General features: G+C 44.3%; 1 protein-coding gene across 1 annotated transcript in view; it reads right to left on the reverse strand.

Moving 5' to 3' along the window:
• Window positions 1–22171, reverse strand: part of RABGAP1 (RAB GTPase activating protein 1) — a 967778-nt gene that overhangs the window by 50929 nt on the left and 894678 nt on the right. Inside the window, exon 25 of the mRNA XM_086921082.1 lies at window positions 4723–4794. Within this exon, the coding sequence (XP_086777208.1) occupies window positions 4723–4794 (72 nt within the window). The remainder of the gene's footprint in view (window positions 1–4722; window positions 4795–22171) is intronic.

The raw sequence follows: 22171 nt of genomic DNA on the forward strand, positions 1-22171 counted from the left end.
ACACGTTCAATTGAAGTGCTCACATCTAAAGCAAGTCTTGTTTGATATTCAGAAATACATAGTTGGCTTTGCTTCTGAAGATAACCATTTGCTTCAGCCAGTAAGAAGCAGCGAGGAGGGGGGGGGGGCGCTTTAATAAGGTAATAAGGTATGTGAAAAACAATTTTAAAGTTAAATAAATAATTTATCATATAAAGCTGAAGAAACAGTGTGCCAAATAGATTTAAGAAATTATAAAGGATTCCCCCAAAAATTTGACAAAACACATCATAGAGGCAGAAAAAACCTTTATAAGCAAGCCCACTGGAATTACGCAGCATTAGAGAACCAAAGTATGTGGCCAGGTTGACTAAGTTATGTGGCAAAGAAAGGTAACATATGTACTACCTCTCAACTAAAAACATGGCTCTTTAGAACACAATAGTACATAAAAAGAACAAAGGCAATATGGCACAATGTGTTCATGAGCGCATAGATCCATCCCCTTCACCTCCCTGGTCTCAGGTAGGCGTTCGAGGCCCTACTCCACCCACAGGCTCCTGCCTGCACCTCATACCTGGTGGTCCAGTGGGAGAGCCTTGCTCTTCTGCTGGCCCGCATTATCCGTCTTTTTTATTTGTCTGCTTTCTGTCTTTGTGCCTGGTTCTCTAGCGGTCTTTTTCTATTTCAGTTTTTTCTTATTTTTTTTACGGTTCTTTTTTCTACTGTGCCTTGTATTCTTATTCTTTTTACTGTTTGTCAAGTCTTTTCTGCCTGCTGTATTCTGCACTGCTGTCCTTCCTTGTCATTTTCCTGCTGCTGCTGCTGCTGCTGCCCCCGTGGCCCCTCCCCCCATGCCGGTTCCCGCTCTCGCTTCCCCTTCCCTCCCACCCCGTAACCTACTTAATGGCAGCCGCTGTTGCACCAAAGGCTAGCCCGTCCGTGACCCAACCGCGATCAGTGCCAGGGACCGTGGTCCTCCAACCACGCATCGCTACGACTCAGCTGCCCTCAATGCACTCAATCCCGGAAGAAACAACAACTGTAAGCTGTCCACACCGAACATCACTAACGGCCAGTTATCCTGCTGACAAACCTTCACAGACCTCCAAACCTCCATGGCCACCGCCCTCTTGCTAAAAGCCAGTGCACCTGAACCCCTGAGGTGCATCTTCCTCAATGTAGGCTCCCTGCACAGACATGCAGTACAGATCTGGGACCTCCTTGACACCCTATCGCCAGACATCGCCTTTTTCACTTAAACCCCCTGGAGGGACCACCGCTGCGTATATTTCTCCTTCGATACAACCACCGGTCACAAACCTACACCACGTCCCCCGCGAAGGAATTGGAGCAAGGTCACGAGGAGCTCGCCAACCACTATCCCCTTCCCACCACGACGACGTCAACTCTGCAGCCAAAGAACTACACAGATGGATCTCCAACTGCACAGACATGCTCGTCCACCTCTGCAACCCAGACAGACAGCGCCCCATGAAAGCCACCTGGTTCACCACGACCTTCTAGAAGCCAGACGCACCTGCAGATGTCTTAAGAAACTATGGAGAAATAGCAAAACCCCGGAAGATAGGACCACCTACAATAACGCCAGGACAGAATACCACCAACACATCAGATCGACCAAAAGGACCTTCATCCAGGACAAAATCCTCGCAAGCTCCAGCAACTCGAAGGAACTCTTCAGCATCATTTAGGAATTCACCAAACCCCCCCAGCAAAGCCTCATACGTCACACCTTCCCAGGACCTCTGCAACAAACTCGGCTCCTACTTCCATCTCAAGATCAAGCCCCTCTACGACAACTGCAATGAACAGACACCAGACCCCGAAACCACACCTACCTCCAGCAGCGCCAGCCAGTCTACCATCTCCGCCTGGACCACGGTTACCACCACGACCATGAAGAGCATTAATTCAGGAGCCCCCACGGCCCCCTGTCCACCGCACATCTTCCACAGAGCCGCTGCCACCATAGCACCCGAGCTATGACTGCACCATCAATGGTCCACAAACCTTGCCCTCACCGAAATTCCACACATCTGCAGAGCCAATACGGGTGGAAGACCCTACTCTAACATCTCAGCAAAGACTTGGAACCAGCTGCCACTCAACATCAGACTTTACCCTAATCTGCACATCTTTAGGAAAAGCATCAAGACCTGGCTCTTTGGCTGAATAGGAGCTGCCTGCACCTTCCAGCGCCTTGAGACCCAGACGGGTTAGTAGCGCGCTTCACTGACTCCTGATTGATTTGTAGGAATGATGAAGCAGCTGGAGGCCGTGTCATTCACTAGGCATGCTCATGTGTAATGATGCACATGCACTTATGCAGCATCACCTATGTGGTCGCCTACTAAATAACACAGATGCAATCTTAATTTTTTATTTTTTTTACTGATTCGAGATGGCAGACACGACCTAAAGTGGTAAACATATTTTAGAAAATATTTGCGTGAAAGTGCGGTTTTGAAAGCCTAGCAACAAATGGGAGGTGGCGGTTACTCTTAAAAAGTGTGAAGGCCTTATTGGGTTGGCTGACAATGGAAGAGCTTTAGACAGTTGAGGGTAAATTAAATTAAAATTAGAACAATAAAAATAGGTGCAGAAGGGTTGGGTGGGGGATTGAGTGGGGGTAACACAGAGGATGTGGGCCCATGGAGGAAGCAGCACAAGGAAACATGCACTCAAGAAGCGCTAAAAGAAAAAAGTAGTTTCCTAAATGTGCCAGTGGAAGGATACAAGACATCCAATTAAGAGGATGGTAAATAAGCTATGCTTCAGAAGAAGGAAAAGCACAAGGAAGGAAAGCCATCAAATAAGAAGGAAGAAAAGGTGTGTGACAAGAAAGCCAATCCATGGTAAGCAATGGGCGGTCTCTAAGCCAGCCTAATTTTTGGAATAGTCCATAAGACGTCTTTAACGAACAGACTGTGGAAAGCGGTCTGTATGCGAAACTTAATAAAGTGCACCAAATAGCATTTGTTTCTTAGAAAGGGGTGGCCTGGAAGCAAATTGCAGCTGCTAGGCACTCAAAAAAAAGTGGTAGGAGCAGCGGGTATAGGGAGTGTATAAATTAGAAGAAGAAAAATGTGGCTTAAGCAATGGATGAGCATGAGAAGAGGGATGAGGGAGCTACATGGTATGAAGGGGCAAGTGTTTGGGCAAGAGAACCAGCACAAGAGGGATGATAACACAGCAGGTTGGGTCAACGTTTTAGCATAGTCCTCAATCAATAGGTTTTCGGGTATCAGCCAGCAAAAGTCTGATGTGCGAGACCTAAAAACTGGCCCTGTACGGCCATTATTTTCCCTACCCCACAAAGTCTTCTGTTATTTCTCCATATCATCCCTTTGCTCTGCCACATCATTTCTCTGTCTCAACAACATTCCTTTCACCACAATGATTTCTTCTTCCACACACAAACTTCCCTTCACTCCTGACACCACCATCTCTCCCCAGGTGACCATTCCCTCGGTCGCCAAACCATTATGCATGGCTTCTTACACAAGCCGGAGTCAACCAAAACCGGTTTCAATCTCAGTCTTAAGATCTTGCCTTTTCTCTCAACACCTCCTCTTCCCAACCAAAACGCCTCTCCCCGCACGTCAAAAGATGTGCATCGATTCCACGGTAGCTTCTCCAGATCCTTGCAGCACCCACCCCACACTGCTTCATTACGGTCAACTATGGTAACATACAGCACCCCATTGACAGTTCCAAAACTCAACAAGTTACTCGTAGTTCAATGCAACTTTCAACCCCACACCTGCCACTGCATAATATCTCGAAGTTGCCAGCAGGTGCTGGTGAGGTGGCTCCCAGCACTGGATGACTCAGTACTAAGAGAAGGGCCACACAGGTAATAGCAGGGAACCACAACAAACTAATCATTAAGGCTCAGGACATTCTTTGTTCCATTAAAATTCTGCACATATCAGAGCAGTAAAAACAAAATAAGTCGCATTCCCATAGCCTTCCAGATGCAATCACTCTACAATGAAAACAAGAAAAAAAAAAAACGGCACTGAAAGTGATTGCGAAAGCGATCGCAATTGTAAAAAAAAAAAAAAAAAAAACCACACCCACAAGTGGTGCGTGCACGCCACTGCAAGCCATATGTTTTCAATTATCGCGCCTGTGTCTGGGCAGGATAATTGAAAACATATGGGCTTTGGTGCTCGTAACAGACACCAATAGGCCATGGGCGGAGCAATGCACCTGCCTTTAGGCCTATTGCGTGCTCTATTTGAAAAAAACACGCAAGCAAAGCCCAATCACAGAACCCAAAAGGAAAAGCACACGCACAAGCATGTGCGAATCCAGGGTCCGTTTTCAAACCCCGGACAAAAGGGCTCTCGCCTGCGCGAGTACTGCTGCGCAATGCAACGCAGGGTGCGAGCCCTAAAAAGCTCAGTTGGGTGGGAATGCAATGAGAAGCTTGGAGGGGGAGCAACACAGGGAAGGTGGGGATGTGAGAGGAGAAGCAGCACATGAGGAAGAGAGCATGAAAGCGGATACTCCCATGAAGTGTGTGAGCCAGACCAGACCGATGCCTGAGGATATTTCTATAAATTAGAAATCTGCCGAAAATATAATCTATTACACGTTTGGAAAGCAACTTTAGTTAAACCAGCGGGCATTTATGAACAAAACCAGAAAATACGAGTTTAGTAGGCTTATTACATAAACGAAATTATGTAGTCAAGAAATGCAATGGCTTACCCGAATTTTCTCAATTTCAGTTTTATTTGCAGACTGCTGTTTTTCAAGTCTTTCGCTCAACTGGGAGCAAATCTGAAAGAAATCATTTTTCAATTACAATGGTAATTGCTGCTCTACTATTACACAATTCTTTGAAATAATGAATGCTAAACAAATAAGAGTAAAGTCGACACACAAAAACACATAATAGGCAGGTTTCCTAGTACCGTAACTGTTTCTTTCATATCTGCTGTGCACATTTCCACCTATTAGCGGATAAAACATAATTATATAGTTTCCATGGTAATCTATGAATACAAATTAAACTTGCCAAATAGATCACTTTTAAAACTAATTGACCACTAAATATAGAGGCTTGATTTACAAGTAGATGTTTAGTGACACTGTCCAAAAAAATAATCATTTCCAAAGGGTTGTCCTGCAGATAAGTTCATATTTCTATTTTATGAGAATCATTTAAAGAAACTCATTTACATACATAAAACTTAGCTTTATTTACTATCTCGATACAATTCTCATGGCAACTTTAGCCTATGAGCAGGAATGTTATTCAGTCCCATTGGCAAATGAATTTCTTTAAATGATTCTCATAAAATAGAAATATGAACTTATCTGGCTATACCTAGGTGTAATACAGGCCAAACACCAATTATCTTTAGTCAATGCATTTACTTATATAGAATACTTACTTATATAGAATATTAGAGATAACAGTAGCTACATCCTTCTCCCTTCCAGTGCCTCACAACGTTAAAACATCAATATTGGATATAAGCTGCTGGATATAAGCGGTGATGATCTTTTATCCGTTCGAGCCTGGCAGCCAGGACGGAAGTACAACCGGCGGAGAGGTGAGACTCTCTCTTTGGATAATGTGACAAATCTTTTTGGTGACTTTTCACATATGTTATGTATAAACATTATACTTACGTGGTCATCATGTTGTTGATACCCCCTACAGCATAGAAATATTGCAACAAATATTGGAATATCGCTGCCCATTTGGGTAAAGAGCACGGTCGGGCTGGACTCATTATCATTAGACTTTAGGTCATTCTCTCTGATACTTCCTTCTGGGTGAAGGTTTTCTATTTGGGTGTTCACTGGGTCACGGACATAATCAGGTGACTGTGTGAAATGCACATCAGCTAAATTGGGTTACTGTGACTACCAACGTGCATGTCAGCTACATCAATATACAGTTGATGTAGGTCACTTTGGGTGAGATAAAGTGGCTTTTCTAAAGGCCAGGTCTAAAGAATTTGTTGTAAATACCCCTCTCTAGTCTGCACTATATATTTTTTAACATTTATCATTACACGTTTTATTGTGATAAATGAATTTGTAACTTATGTAGTGTTGGTACATGTATGTAACCTGTAGCCATTGTACATTTTAGAGCCCTGACGAAGTCGAGAGTATATCACCCTGACGAAACACGTGTTGGCTGGGCGTTGCAAATTAAAAATCTGAATTGAAGATTACAGCAATCAAAACTATATCAACATTCTTTGTCTTCGAGTTGTTTTGTATATGATTCAACTGTCGATATTGTACAGTATAATAATTGACGTGTGCACAAGTCAGTACTATTGCATACCTGGCGTTAAGGAGTGAGACGGATAGGAGGGAAACTCCTGCCACGTGCCATCCAATAGCTTCCAACCCTCAGCCTTGCCTATACCTAAAGCCCGTTGGCCTGAAACATCCAAGAGGGGGAAGGCAAAGCCCATGCACTGCGACCAGGGATCTGAGTTGCTCTGGCCCAGACGGGAGCAATTGCTGGGCCCTAGAGATTTGCTGTGGGCCCTTATCTCCCACTGCAGGAGACACTTAACACAGACACCTGGCTCCTGGACCCCAGGACACACGTAACCGGATATAACATGTACCTCAGGAATAGATACCTCCTAGTCTTTGCAAGATATACGGTATATGCCTAAAAGAAATACTACGCTAGCACAATATAGGAACCCCATACTTCGATTTGAAGGGTACACCTTGCTCAGCTGGTATGCAGGAGGGCCAGACCTTTGCACTGAAGTGGCGACATCATGGGGAAAGACAAGGTGCCAGATCAGCCCAATCAAACGAGATAGATGATTGTGCCATTGGCAAACGCTCCTGTCATACATGCTGAATCTGCAGAATTCACACTGGACAGGGTATTGTCCAAAAAAAACACACTATCTGACCTTCTGGGGGCCATTCAATCCACTTTTGCTATAATCGCGGCACCCGCCATTTACTTGTAACATTAAAAGTAAAGCGCGGGTGTCACGGTTATACCAAAAGTAAAGAAATAGAACACAAATTTATTTCTTTACTTTTGGTATAATCGCGGCACCCACGCTTTACTTTTAATTTTAAAAGTAAAGCGCGGGTTCCACGATTATACCAAAAGTAAAGCAATAGATGTGTTTTTCTATTTCTTTACTTTTGGTATAATCGCCCCACCGGCGCTTTACTTATATCATCAAAAGTAAAGCACAGGTGCTGCGATTATACCAAAACTAAAGAAAAACAACACAAGGGTGGAAATTGAAACTACAGAGGTGCGGGGGCGCCTGTCGTCTGTGTCCGCGTGCTGATGCGCGTCCTAGACACAGAGTTTTGCATGTAAGAGGTCAGTATTTCGGGCTAAACACCAGATAATGAATTTCTCCCGTACAGATGGACTTTGTGGACAGGAGCCTGGCCGTGATAATGGCATCAAACACCACACACAGTAAATACAACGCATTCAAGTATTACCATTCAACATCAATGAATGGATGTGTAGGTTGTGGAGACTCGGATACAGGACCCTGCCCTGTTTTTGAGAAAGGTCTTCCCAAAGTGATAACCTAATCGAAGGGTACATTTTTACCACAGGTACCACACACTCCTGGCTGGAATGATTAAGGTGACTAGCATCCGGTCCATCATGATCTTCAGCACTTGTGGCAGGAGAAAGCAGTGGAGACCCACACTGGAGTCCTTTGTTCTATTCCATCTGCAATGTGTCTCCAAGAGAATGTCTTGGAGGAAACTTCAAACATCACAATTGTTGATATTTAACGCTGTGGAAGAGGGTGAAAAGCTCTAGTCAGGGTGAACTCACTGGTCAAAGATAACCTGGGCCACCTTGGGATGGAGGTGAGACTCGTAGTCTGCCTGACACCTTCTCAGTTGGTCTGTCCAGGTATTCAGCAGTTCCACTAAGTGGTGAGCGACCACAGAGATGTTAACTTGGTCTAGCCACCTCTGGGAACCACATGGTGGTTGTGTTGTCTGTGAGGAGCTGTACGAGTCTATTCTATTCTATTATTCTATTAAAAATATTTATACAGCGCACTATCACCATCGGTTTCTTGGCGCTCTTGATAAAGATTGCGGTGATCCAGGAAAAGGGGGATTAATCATATGCCGCTTGAAAGAGCAGAGTTTTTAGGAGAGTACGGAAGCTATCGTACTTAGGACAGAGATGGAGAGAGAGGGGTAGGGAGTTCCAAGTGGCGGGAGCCAGAACAGAGAAGCTCAGGCCACCGTGCCTTTTTCTTTTAAATCTGGGGACCTCAAGGAGATTCAGAGATGCTGAGCGCAGAGCTCTGGCAGGAATATGACGGGACAAGGCTGATGAAATGAACTTAGGGGCTGCGTCCTCTAGGGCCCTAAAGGTGGTACATGCCAGATTGAAGATACACCGTTTTGAGACAGGGAGCCAATGCAGACTGCGGAGTAGGGGGGTGACGTGCTGGTGTTTGGGATGGCAGAAAATCAAGCGGGCAGCTTGGTTCTGCACCAACTGAAGTCGATGAAGGTGACATGCAGGAATTCCTGCGTACAAGATGTTGGCGTAGTCAAGCCTGGAGGTAATGAGAGCAATGACTACCTGGGTCAGGGCTTCTTTGTTCAGAAACCTACTGATCTTGCGAATTCGCCTGAGATGGAAAAAGCAGGCAGAAGTTACCGCGTTGATGTGGGGTCTCATAGAAAGATCTTGGGAGATGGTCACCCCCAGGCTTTTGACTGAGCTCACAGGAATGGGTGCCGTCCCCAGAGATGTAGGCCAAAAGGAGGCATTCCATGGGTGATTGGGGCCACCCACCAAGACGAGCTCAGTCTTGGTGGGGTTTAACTTTAAGTGGCTGTGCTACATCCACTCAGCTATGGTTAGCATAGTGGACTGGAAGTTAGTGCAGGAAGAGGGGAGGGACTCGAAAGGAAAAATTAACTGCAGATCATCGGCATAATTGTAAGTTGTGACCGGGAAGTTGCGGAGAGTGGCTAACAGTGGTTGGAGATATAAATTAAAAAGAAGAGGGGATAGTGCCGAGCCTTGTGGGACACCACAGTGAAGGGGAGAATAGGGCGCAGAGAAGGTGGAGAGGTGGACGGACTGTGAGCGCTGGTGGAGGAAGGATTTAAGCCAGTCAAGGGCCACTCCTTGGATACCGGCGTTGGAGACACGGTCGATCAAGATGGTGTGATTGACCGTGTCGAATGCCGCCGAGAGATACAATAGGACAAGGGCTTGAGCGATGTTCTTGTCAGCTCCTTTCCTGAGGGTGTTCATGACTGCCACTATGACCGCCTCGGTGGAATGGAGGGGTCTAAATCCAGCTTGTTGAGGATCCAGAAACAATGATTGTTCTATAAAAGAGCTCAGGCAGCGGGTCACGTAAGTTTCCAGAATCTTGCCTAAATAGGGGAGGAGGGATATAGGTCTGTAATTGCTGAGTATGGTGGGGTCTGCATTGGGTTTCTTCAGAATTGGTAAAACGGCAGCTTGCTTGAAGGAAGATGGGACCACTCCGGTAGCAAGAGAGTTGTTGAGTAATGCTAGCGGGGGGCCCTTCGATGAATGCCAAAGAAGCTTTAAAGCTAAATGAGCTACCAGATGCCCCATAAATGTGATAGGGAGCAGGGCCTCTTATCCCAACTCCCCTAGATGGCCTCCGAAGGCAGCAGCAATATGTTTGGTTCGACTGTGAACTATAAGTGGGGAAGGGAGGGAGCCTGCTGCAGGTCAGACTGGTGTAGGTCAGTCACCAGCAGAGCCTGCACCACCTCTTGAGATCTTAATGGAATGGGAGAGGCAGATTGAATGCTGGACCCACTGAGGTCTGAGATTCAACTGCATGTGCCACCTGGCATTCAGAAGAAGGAGGATACATGAGGTTCAGTGTCATCCTCACTGAGATCCCAAAGCATTCAAGTCATATCCTAAATGCCCAGGACTCGCTCCTGTGTAAGAAAGGCTTTGATTCACTGTGCCTGGAACTGCCCCAATGAAAGGAAACTCTTGCAGATTGCTCATATGGGACCTTGGTTCACTTATTGTGAACCTCATAAATGCTAGGAGTTCAGCAGTGGTATTGAGGTGGTCTAAAACGGACTGTGGTGAGGCCAGCTTCAGTAGCCAGTTGTCGAGGTATGGAAACACATGTACACCCAACCTCCGATAATACCCAGACACTACAACCATCACTTGTGTGAACATTTGAGGAGCCAAGGTAAAGCTAAAGAGAAACACACCAAACTTAAAATGGTCTTTGCCCACCTTGAACTACAAGTAACACCTGTGGGGCTGCAGGATGGGTTTTTCAATATGTGACCGGTAAGTTAAAGGGCACTATCCAGGGTCTAGAGTTGTAAGGCATCTAGTTGGCACAGGTCCAATATAGGCCTAAGTCCACCATTTTTCTTCAGAAAAGGGAAGCAATATGAATAGCACCATTTATCTCTTTCAGAGTCTGGAAAACGTTCAATGGCACCTTTACAGTGGAAAGGTTTTACCTCCTACACCAGGATTGCAAAGAACACTTCAGAAAGGCATTCTGGTATGGGGAACAATGGATTGGGGAGGAAAAGAAGGGAAGGGCAATAATCAAGATCCATGTGACCAACATGGCTATCTCCAGCTGGAGAGGAGATGTTGGATCCTATCTTTTGCTGATCAAGCATAGGTCATTAAGGGCAAACTATAGTGGCTTGGTAGCTGGTTTAGCAAGGGAGGAGGAAATGAAAGGCTGCTGTCCTTGCTTTCCTGCAGGACTCCAACCAGCGTTGTGATCATGCCGCAAAACGACTGGGCTTATAGCTGTACAACCAGTTGAGAGGTATGGTGTTGTCTGTATGTAAGCTCCTAGTGCAGTGAACTTTTTAAATCTGCACACACCACAAGTGAAAATATAAAAATTGGGGATCCTCTCAGAATTTTTCACACATATTCAATTAAACTGGCAATGTTCAAATATGTCTCGCCTAACTTAAACATTGTAGTTAAGTTCTGTTACAGTTTTAAGAATACAACTAAATATGTGTTTGCCAAACATATTATTCTGGGCAGGCAGACCTCACTAACGTGTGAAAATATCCACAGTGTGATTATTAGAAAAAGGGTTTGGGGATTTGAAGAATATCCTTTCCCTTTTGACATTTACTCTATGGCTATGATATACATACGCTATCTGGTTAGGTTTAAACCTATATTAACTGATGAAACCCTACCGAGAGGAAAATAGCAATCACCAGTGTAAACATATAAACACTGAAAAAACACCTTCACAACCACAAACTAAGTGCCATTCAAAGAAAGGAAAAGATCAGTGAAAGATTAATTTTTATTTCTTCCTGAAGGGGCCAATACAATGTAACTTTGTTATACAGGGCAGCTGCAAGACAGACTAGGCTAACATTATTCTGCTTTAGTTTTGTGGTTTAGGGATGTCACTAAAATATTGTTTCTTCTTCCATCTGCTTTTTCAGTTTTGTGGTCTTTGGTCTAAAGATTGTGTTTAGAAGCATGTTTAGGTCTTATTTAGTAATTTTATAAACTGTAGAGAATCAGGAAATATCAAAATCATATTTGATATTTTGCTACATTTGATTTCACGGATAGGTATAATGGCTAGTTTCATAAGAATCTTTCTTAAAATATACCATCACATTTACCCACAGCGAGTGGTTGAAATCCTTTGAAACATCAGTCCCCTTTTCTAGTGAGTCATTATTTATTGTAGATGCATTGCCAAACACTCCAGGCTTTTAAATATTCATTGCAAGGTGTAGCGACAGTAATATTTGTGAAAAGCGTGTTTTTACCAAGCAACTGAGATAGTGGTGAAAAAATGACACCAGACGTTTGGTAAGCATGGAACGCAGTATCACTTGGAATGCTGCTGCAAAAAAAAGTTCATACCAGGTTCAATAAAGATTGGAGTGATATTGTTTGTATTTGCAGTAATTCAGCTAGGTATATGAAAATGTTATATGATGACCTGTCAAAATCGATACCTGAGCTGAAGTGCTTCCCTGTAAGAGATCCTTGTCACTTGCTAGATGGTATGCTGAAAGCATATTTACAATCTTCAGAGTTAATGAAGAAAGTCATTGACTTTGTAGTCCATTCTGGTGCACTGTTTTGGTATGCCCAGTACTAAAGTACAAATATTTCTCATTTCGTGCTTTGTGTGGCATCAAAGAAAGAGTCATCCTAACTGTGTCATTTAGCATGTGGTTCTCAGTCCAAGAGGCTGTAAATGCTATATTATCCATGTGGCGACCGTTTACAGAATTTTTGCTTAGTAATGATGCCAAAGGCAAGAAATGTGATGATCTTTGGTCACATATTGATAGTGATTTGAAAAAAGTACAGTCTACTGAATGCTTAGGTTTTACAGGAATACATAACTGATGTAGTGGACATAATCAAAATACTAGAGGCTGAAAACACCCTAGTCTACCAAGTGTTCAGCGTAATTGGTGTAGATCTGAGACATCTCCTTGAGAGTAGGCTGGGCGACACTTTTAGTGACTTTGGCACTGTAACATGCTGCATGTCATGATACTTGGTAAACAAAGAAATGTTGAGCAATTCAGGAAATGTTATTTTACAGTCTATGGGAAATGGCTAGTAATGATGCATAGAAATGTCCCATTACCAACAATGGCATTTGAAATTAATGAAGCCTCACTGAGGTACTCTGTACAAGTTCTAGATCCCTTCTGAATTTTCTCCAGACTTTGAAAAGTATTGCTTCATTTTGGACTACTTCAATAACTGAGGGCATATGTGCCCAATTCAACGCATATGGTGTAGAACATGTTCTAGAGAATCGCAATCTTCAGGTGCAACAGTACTGGCTTCGAAAGCTATGTCATTGGCCAGAGCTAGCAAATTGTGTACTGGCTGTTTTGGTCTTGCCCGTCTCAAGTGCCAATGTTGAGAGGGCATTTCACAGATAAACAAATACATAGAAAGGAAAGAGAGAGAGCGCATGACCACAGACTTACTAAAGTAGGATTGTATGGTGTACTACCGTAAATTTGATTTGTAAAAATGTATTTGTACCTCATAGACCCTGTGGATACACATCAGTACAAAAAGCAAGCAATAATTAAAAGCAAAACATTCCATAAACACCAGAAAACACTGTTTCTATTGTTTTTAATGGTGGGAAAATGTTTAACCACTGATAACCACTGTTTTTTAAGGTATTGAAAACACTGAAAAAAACCCTACCAGAATTCACCAAAAATAGAGACTGAAAACAGGAAAGCCATCTTTTGTCATGTATATCATATACATGACAAAAGATGTTTGTGACGGCCCATTACAGATCAGCTAACTACAGCTCATTTTCTTTCACTTAAATCAAGGCACCCCTATGAGCAAAATGCTTCTTTCGGCTAAGCTGGGGATCACTTAAGGCCCCCCAGCTTAAAGAACCCTGCCCTAGTGGAACCATTGAATTTCTTTCACTGAAGCAGAAATTGTTTTGCAGGCGTTAATAGACTCAAGGATGCGGAGGTGGCACAATGGTCCTTGAACTATTCAAGCCTTTGATCTAGAGAGCTATAAAACATCAATGGAATATCAATTAAGGATGAGTGCGCAATACAGGAAAATCCAAACAACCCAGTTCAGGCATGCTGTCTGAGCACAACACTGGTGGCTATCCTGGGGTACATATTTTGCCCAATCCTGGCTGCCCTGTATCATATTGGCCAGTGAAGCCGTAGGGTCCACAGAGACTACCGGTAACCCATTGCTGGCCATGTCCCATAACGAATGTGTGTACTTGCCCAACAAGCAAACCACATCAATTGATCGGAGGACCAGGCTAGCTGATGTAAACATTCTCTTCACAAAATAATCAATTACTTTGGGAAAGATTTTGGGTCGACCTTAATTGTCAATGTCTGTCCAATCAAGCTCTAGTGTTTAGGCAGAAAGCTAGGATCACTGGGATCAAGTCTATGTCCCCTAGCCACAGGTCGACTGACTGCCATGCATTAACTTCTGTTGGTCTAGCTAGCCATCAAACCATTGGTAAGGGCTTCATTTACTGACAGAGACAGTGGGTCTGACAAAGAGACCTCATTATAAAGTCAGTCAGAACTTTCCTTTTTGCCACTATTGCAGGCAACCGAAGTTCTAGTGTCTCCGCTGCCCTCCAAATCACCACCACAAAAGTGATCATGTTGGTTGCTCATGTGTCCAGATCCAGAGGATGTATCTGGCACACTTACACTTTGCAGAACTAGATACAAAGCATAATTTGTGAAATGAGGCGAGAGAAATCCATTCTATCCCCATCAGCATCCTGAGAGCCCATGTGTGCCTTGTGAACCAGTCAGAAACAAGCAAAAAAGACAATTGTATCTCTGCAGAAAGTGGTATCAAGGCATAAATCTTGGATTAGAGCCAGGCTGTATGACAATGAGTTGCGCTTTAGTAATTTTCAAGAGTGACACAGATTTAGAATGCATCGGCTCAGGGCCTAACATCAGCATCAGGGCAGTGGCGTAACAAAACTTGAGCCCCCCCACCCCCCTGCAAAGTATGTGGAGGGGCTCCCTCCAGACTCAATTGGGAGCTCTTCAGACAGACTACCGTGCTGAGGGGTCCCCTGGAGCTTGGGGGTTACGGGGGCCCGTGTTACACCACTGCAAACATCCCCAGAGACCAACAAACCATCAAACAATGACTAAGCCCACTATCAAATACCCAAAGGTATACACGCTACCAGCTACCCAGAGACCACCAAACACTATCACACAATGACTAAACCAACCATCAAACACCCTAAGGTAATATATGCTACCAGCTACCCAGAGACCAACAAACACGGTCACACAATTACTAACCCTACCGTCAAACACACCCAGAAACCAACAAACTATCACAGTAATATATGATACCAGCTACCCAGAAACCGAAAAACACTATCCCACACCGACTAAATCCACCATCAAACACCCAAAGGTATTATACGCTACCAGCGACTCAGAGACCAACAAACACTATCACACAATGACTAAACCACCATCAAACACCCGAAGTTAACATATGCTACCAGATACCAACAAACACTCTCACACAATGACAAAGCCCACGATCAAATACCCAAAGGTATACACGCTACCAGCTACCCAGAGACCAACAAACACTATCACACAATGACTAAACCCACCATCAAACACCCAAAGGTAATATATTCTACCAGCTACCCAGAGACCAACAAACACTCACACAATTACTAAACCTACCATCAAACACACCCAGAGACCAACAAACACCATTACAGTAATATATGCTACCTGCTACCCAGAGACCAACAAACACTATCCCACAATGACTAAACCCACCATCAAACACCCAAAGGTAATAAACGCTACCAGTGACTCAGAGAGCAACAAACATTATCACACAATGACTAAACCTACCATCAAACACCTCCAGAGACTAACAAACACTATCATACAATGACCAAGCCCACAATCCAACATCCAAAGGTAATATACGCTACCAGCTACCCATAGACCAACAAACACTATCACACAATGACTAAACCCACCATCAAACACCCAAAGGTAATATACGCTACCAGCGACTCAGAGACCAACAAACACTATCACAGAATGACTAAATCTACCATCAAACACCAAAAGTTAACATACGCTACCATCTACCCAGAGACCAATAAACATTAAAGCACAAGGACATCAAGAGTTTAGCCATTGATATTAGAAATCAGCAGTAATGTCAGACATCCAAATTGCAAAGTTTTCTACAAAGCACTGGGTCAATAATACACACTGTCATACACCTAGACATGACAGAGACTATCAACCACAAACAAGCCAACTCAACGACTACCACCAGACGCATAGACACCAGTGGATACTATCAGAAAATGGGTGACTAAGACACACACTGTGGAGTAAAAACAGATCAACAAGCAGATCAACAAACAGTATTAGACAGTGCAAAGAATAACAGACATATTTAGAGACAAAGATCAAATTAGACACAGACCACTAGAAACTATCAGACAGTTGGAGGTTAACATTCAGCAAAAAGTCAAAAGAGAAGCATTTTGGCACCCTTGGTGTCAACCAAACACACAGACTGAAAAACACAGCACTCAGGCAGCAAGGACCTAGTAGACACAATCAAGTTCAAAGAGACCCAGACACACCATTAGACACTCTGAAAACAAGCCACGCTTTCAGTTACCCAGAGACGAAATAACACTAACAAACACCCATTGGAAAACAGACACTGTTAGAAACCCAGGAGAAACCAACACTGGCAACTAACTATAGACAAACAGACACTATCAGTCACCCAGAGACGAACCAACACGGTCAGCAAACCATAGACAAACAGACACTGCAATTTATTCAGAGAGAATCTGTCACTATCAAAAACCCATTGACAAAAAGCTCTCAGAAACCCAGAGATGAACCTTCACTATCAAATGCCCATAAGCAAACAGCCACTGTCAGACCCCCAGAGACGAACCAACACGGCCCAAGAAACTCAGGGCACGCACAGAGGAACTGCAAAATGAGATTGGATGGTGGGGAGTGTTCTCTTTAGCCATGTGGGTCCATGACTAACATCTACTTTCAGCAACCTCAGAACAGCTTGAAAACCATTATGTTCAGTGGGGACATATTGGCATAGCACACGTTGCAGAGTTTTGAAAGTCATAACACTGTCAAATTGGGAATTGGAACATGCAGAAAGGAATTGACATCTACACATAGGGGTGAAACTTATATCTGAGTCTGTTCTGTCACTTGCTGGGCAGCGCGAAGTCACCAAGGAGCAGCACAATGCCACCTACCAACATACAAGTGCTCTAAAGATGAGGAATCTACGGTTATAAGTATCCACCCGAAGAATACATATTAAATCACACTCCTGGCGAACCATATTATTCACCTATTTGAGTAAGTCCAGTTGGCAAAATATATACCACACATTTTAAAGACATCCCACCCTCTCAGGACCTGTGCGACTCACTGGCCACCTTCTTTCACCGCAAGATCGCCGACATCCACGACAGCTTCAACTCAGACACCCCCACATCCACCGCCGAGACAACCAGTCTTGCGACCACCACCCACACCAGCCGCCTGACCACCTGGACCAACGTCAGCGACGAAGACACCATCAAGACCATGAACTCCATACACTCCGGATCCCCATCTGACCCATGCCCTCACTATGTCTTCAACAAAGCCATCGCAATCATCGCACCCCATCTCCGGAAAACAATCAACTCCTCCTTCGAGACGGCAACCTTCCCGGAGAGCTGGAAGCATGCCAAGATCAATGCCCTACTGAAGAAACCGAAGGCGGACCCCAACGACCTCAAGAACTTCCGGCCCATCTCCCTGCTCCACTTCCCGGCAAAAGTCACTGAGAAGATTGTCAACAGACAACTGTCCCGCTATCTCGAAGACAACAACATCCTGGTCCCATCTCAGTCAGGCTTCCGCAGCAACCACAGCACTGAGAACGCCCTCCTCCCCGTCACAGACGACATTAGGATCCTGATGGACAAAGGAGAAACAGCTGCCCTCATCCTTTTAGACCTATCAGCAGCCTTCGACACGGTCTGCCACCGCACCCTAACAGCTCGCCTCCATGACGCCGGAATCCAAGAGAAGGCCCTGACCTGGACCACATCCTTCCTCACCGGCAGAACCCAGAGCGTCCGCCTCCCACCCTTTCGCTCCAAGACCACCGAGATCATCTGCGGCGTCCCATAGCCCGACGCATGGCACCACTCGCCCATGTCGCGCGACAACATAGCCTCAACATCATCTCCTATGCCGACGACACCCAACTGATCATATCCCTCACCGGAGACCCCCACACCGCCAAAGCCAACCTCCACAGAGGAATGAAGGCCGTCGCCGAATGGATGAAGCACAGCAGATTGAAGCTGAACTTAGACAAGACGGAGGTCCTCATCCTCGGCTCCACCCCCTCAGCCTGGGACGACTCCTGGTGGCCATCATCGCTAGGAACAGCCCCAGAACCCACCGATCACGCAGGCAACCTCGGGATCGTCCTAGACTGCGCCCTCTCTATGACCAAGCAAGTCAACGCAGTTTCCGCATCCTGCTTCAACACCCTCTGAATGCTCCGCAGAATCTTCAATTGGATCCCCCCGACACTAGAAGGACCGTAACCCAAGCCCTCGTCACCAGCAGACTGGACTACGGGAACGCCCTCTACGCTGGAACAACCACCAAGCTCCTGAAGCGGCTGCAACGCATCCAGAATGCCGCTGCACGACTCATCTCCAACATCCCACCACGCAACCACATCCCACCCCACCTGAGAGACCTGCACTGGCTCCCTGTCAACAAGAGGATCACCTTCAAACTCCTCATCCACCTACACAAGGCCCTTCACAACGCCGGAACAGCATACCTCAACCACAGACTCAACTTCCACACCCCCACCCGCAACCTCTGCTCTGCCAACCTTGCCCTCGCCTCAGTACATTGCACCCGAAAATCCACCGGCGGCGGCAAATCCTTCTCCTACCTCGCCGCCAAGACCTGGAAATTTCTCCCTACCCACCTGCCACAGACCCAGGACCTGCCCGCTTTCAGGAGACTTCTCAAGACCTGGCTCTTTGATCAGTAGCAGCCTCCCCCCCCCCCCTCAGCGCCTTGATACCACCACGGGTATGTAGCGCGCTTTACAAATGATATTGTATTGTATTGTATCGTACAGTCCAAAGAAAACCACAAAACAATGATTGAAGTGGACTGTTTAGAAATCCTGAATAGCAATATTACTCAGAACACTGGTAGTAAATACTTTTATTCCATTTCTTCAAAATCATAAAAGGGTGAGACGAGCCACCTGAATACATAAAATGTCAAACAATTGCTCTAGTTTAAAATTACAGTAAACTCATTTGTATAAGAGGTAAAATAATGTTAGGACAGTTTCCAATCCAATCATGTGGGCATGTAGTGTCCAGCCCTACTAGGAAAAGCAGACTTCTAATGGATTTGGTTTAGACTGTTCACAAGCGTGCATAACTTCACGGGGTATAATAAAGTGCTGTACTATGGTCATATGAACGACAGAATGTAGATTAAGTGGACAGGGCGACTCTGCAAAGTCTAGTTCAGTTCATCTATCGCTATTTTCTAGTTCATTTACCGCTAAGTTCAGAAGTTTTATCACCTTGCATGCCAATTGGACAGTTGAGCATCGTAGGCATTTTATCACAGCTGCTCTGCAAGTCCTTATTTGTTCTCTCCTCAGTGTTGGCCATAAGAGAGTTTTCTGAATATTTAGTAGCGCCGGACAGATACATAAAAGATGGAGTAGTGACTCATCTCTATGACCACAAATGCGACATTCCTTAGTTGGTCAGGTCCGTTTTTATTTTGGGGTAGGGTCTTTGGATGGATAGGATCTCAATCTCAATAGAATCAGATTCCATTTTTTTCTGTTTTGAGTTGTGTTCTAACAGGTATGGTTGAGGTTTAAGACATTTGTAAGATGGCATCACTGCCCACGCGTGTGTTTTGAGGGCCCAGGAGGCTTAATCTATTAACTGGGATTGTTGCTGGATGACTTTATTGGCTGTTTGTTTGAACTCAGAATAGGATATATGATTTAACAACTACTACTTTAACAACGAAAACCTAAACCACGAATGCTAAACCAGGAGCAATGCCAAACCACTGCATTCTTAACAACGACCTCCTAAACAGCGAAAAATAGTCAGTTGTCTACTTTCCTTAATATACCATGCTGCTCTAAAATAAAAAGCATGTTTTAAACACGGTAGGAGATGGCATGCAGTCTTTGGATCATGAGACTCTATGACAAACCTCCGTCCAAAAGCCTTTCATGATAGAGTCAGGCTACCTGGAATTTTAAGCAATGTTTTATCTATTGGCATGTGAATGGAGCCTAGGTACACTGAAGATAGACCATTCTCGGACTGTCGTACCAGAGCCAATGCGGTGCCCCCAGCCCTACCAAGACAGATGGTGCAATAGAGCACGTCATGTTACTCTAATGTGCTGAAGTGGCCTGGTACACTATGCTAGATTACTAAACTATTTATAAAAATAGTAAAGAAACATGGATTAACTCCATGTTCACTCTAGGGTCACTGATGTCTTCAGCAAGGACATACAAAATAGAGCGAAAAGCTTAGAGAGGGAAAATATTAACACTGCAGATCATGTTAATTAGTGATGGACTGCACAACCACGGCAGCAAGCTTTGATAATATTTCTTTCGTACATGGTCCGTTGTGTGCCCTCTCGTCCCTAAAGGAATATAGACATCTTGCGGTATTTACAGACAGTTTTTTTAAAACAGTAAATGTACTCTCATAACAAATATACACCCACGGCCAATAAAGTTCCGATTTCAACTCTTTTATCCTGTTATCATTCACTTGAATAAAATGCCAACCCTGAGGCGAAGCCTAAAACGTGTTGGGGGCTTGTACGTAAATTGTTTTTTTTAACTTGTTTTGTAATTTTATTAATTTAACAAACATACAACATATAACAATAGTGCCATCTATTGGCCAGTTAGAAGGTCGTTTTATTCATGTTTTCAGAAAGTCGTTGTTCGAGTAAGTCGTACTTAATGATGTCGTGGTTCATAGACAGGTCGTTGTTTTGGATTCGTTGTTTAGGTCAGTCGTTGTAAAGGCTTCGTTATTAAGGCTGTTTCTCCTCAGAATAGGCCGATATTGTGAGTCAAGCATCCTCTAGCTTTAATGCTGGGAGGGATTGTTTTAAAACTGGATATACTGACTTGCTCAGCCTGGACTGCTTTTCGACCTCCTCCCAGCAATAATGCAATTTCTTTTGCTGCCTTCATTCTCTAGTAATATTTGACCAGGACTCCTTGTCTTGTTGGTATCTGGTTCTTTAATCCGAATTCCAGTCTTATATGGGCTTGAGAAATGTGGCGTGGAATTGCGAATAGTTGCTTTAAGAGGGTAGTTTGTGCAGTGTTTAAAACTGTTGAGTCCTCAGTGTTTAACAGTTTCGATCCATACGAAATGGAAGGCAAGAAGTTTGCCGCAATGGCCTTAAACAGGTGAATTGCTGAACAGTTGCTATTTTTTCTGCAAGGTTTTAAATACAAAAAACAGTTGTTTTATTTTTACTTGCAGTAAGTCCAGTTATTGCTAGGTATTGAGATGGCTGTCTAGTAGTACCCCCATATATTTATGTTTCTACCTGGGCCAAGGTGGTGATGTTTATCGTCCAGGTGAATTTAGGGTGTTTTTTGTGGGTACTGGAAAAGCACACGACCTTTGATTTTTGGAGGTTGATTACTAATTCAGCTGAGGATGTATATTCTGATAGTTGGGGGATCAGCCACTGTAAGCCTCGAGGCTTTTGGGAAAGTAAAACAATGTTGTCACCATACTGGAGGCTTGCTATTAGGACATTAACCAATTTTGGAGGGTCTTCTTGTGTTAATCGAAGGTTGTTCTCTTAATCAGCTGTGTAGATGTTGAATAGACAAGGTGCCAAGACACACCCCTGTTTTAAGCTGTTGATGGTCAGAATTTTGTTACCTAGACTTCGCCTGTACCCCTTTTTTATTTGGACCAACGTTTTCGAATAAAGATTGCTGATTGCCTCTAACAATTTGCCCATAGCTTAGTTCTGGGAATTTTATCAAAGGCTGCTTTGAGTTCTACAAAACATGCATGAAGGACGTTTGATTTGGCAACAGTCTGATTAGCCAGGAGGGTAACTGCGGATAAGTTTGTTAAAGTGCCGATCCCTGCCCGGAATCCTTTTTGCGTTTTTCGGATTAGGTTTACACTACTAACCAAATCTCTAGGTCTGTCAACAAGTTTGAAGCATAAACTTTCTTCTCAACATCGATGAGGGCTAGAAGTCTGTAATTGGATGGGTCTGAACGCACCCCTGATTCATATATAGGTTGTAAGATGCTTCCTCACCAAGAATCTGGGATGACGCGAGTCTCTAGGGCGTTTATTAACAGAAGTTAGGTGGATGTACCAAAAGGTTGGATCTTTTTTAAATAAGGCATTAAGCAGGCAGTTTGGCCCAGGGGCCCCGTCAGGTCTCAGTTGTTTTAGGATATTCAGTACCTGCTTTGTGTAATCTTTAGGTAGTGTTC

Source organism: Lissotriton vulgaris, chromosome 5, assembly GCF_964263255.1.
Source record: "Lissotriton vulgaris chromosome 5, aLisVul1.2, whole genome shotgun sequence".
NCBI classification, from domain to species: Eukaryota; Metazoa; Chordata; class Amphibia; order Caudata; family Salamandridae; genus Lissotriton; species Lissotriton vulgaris.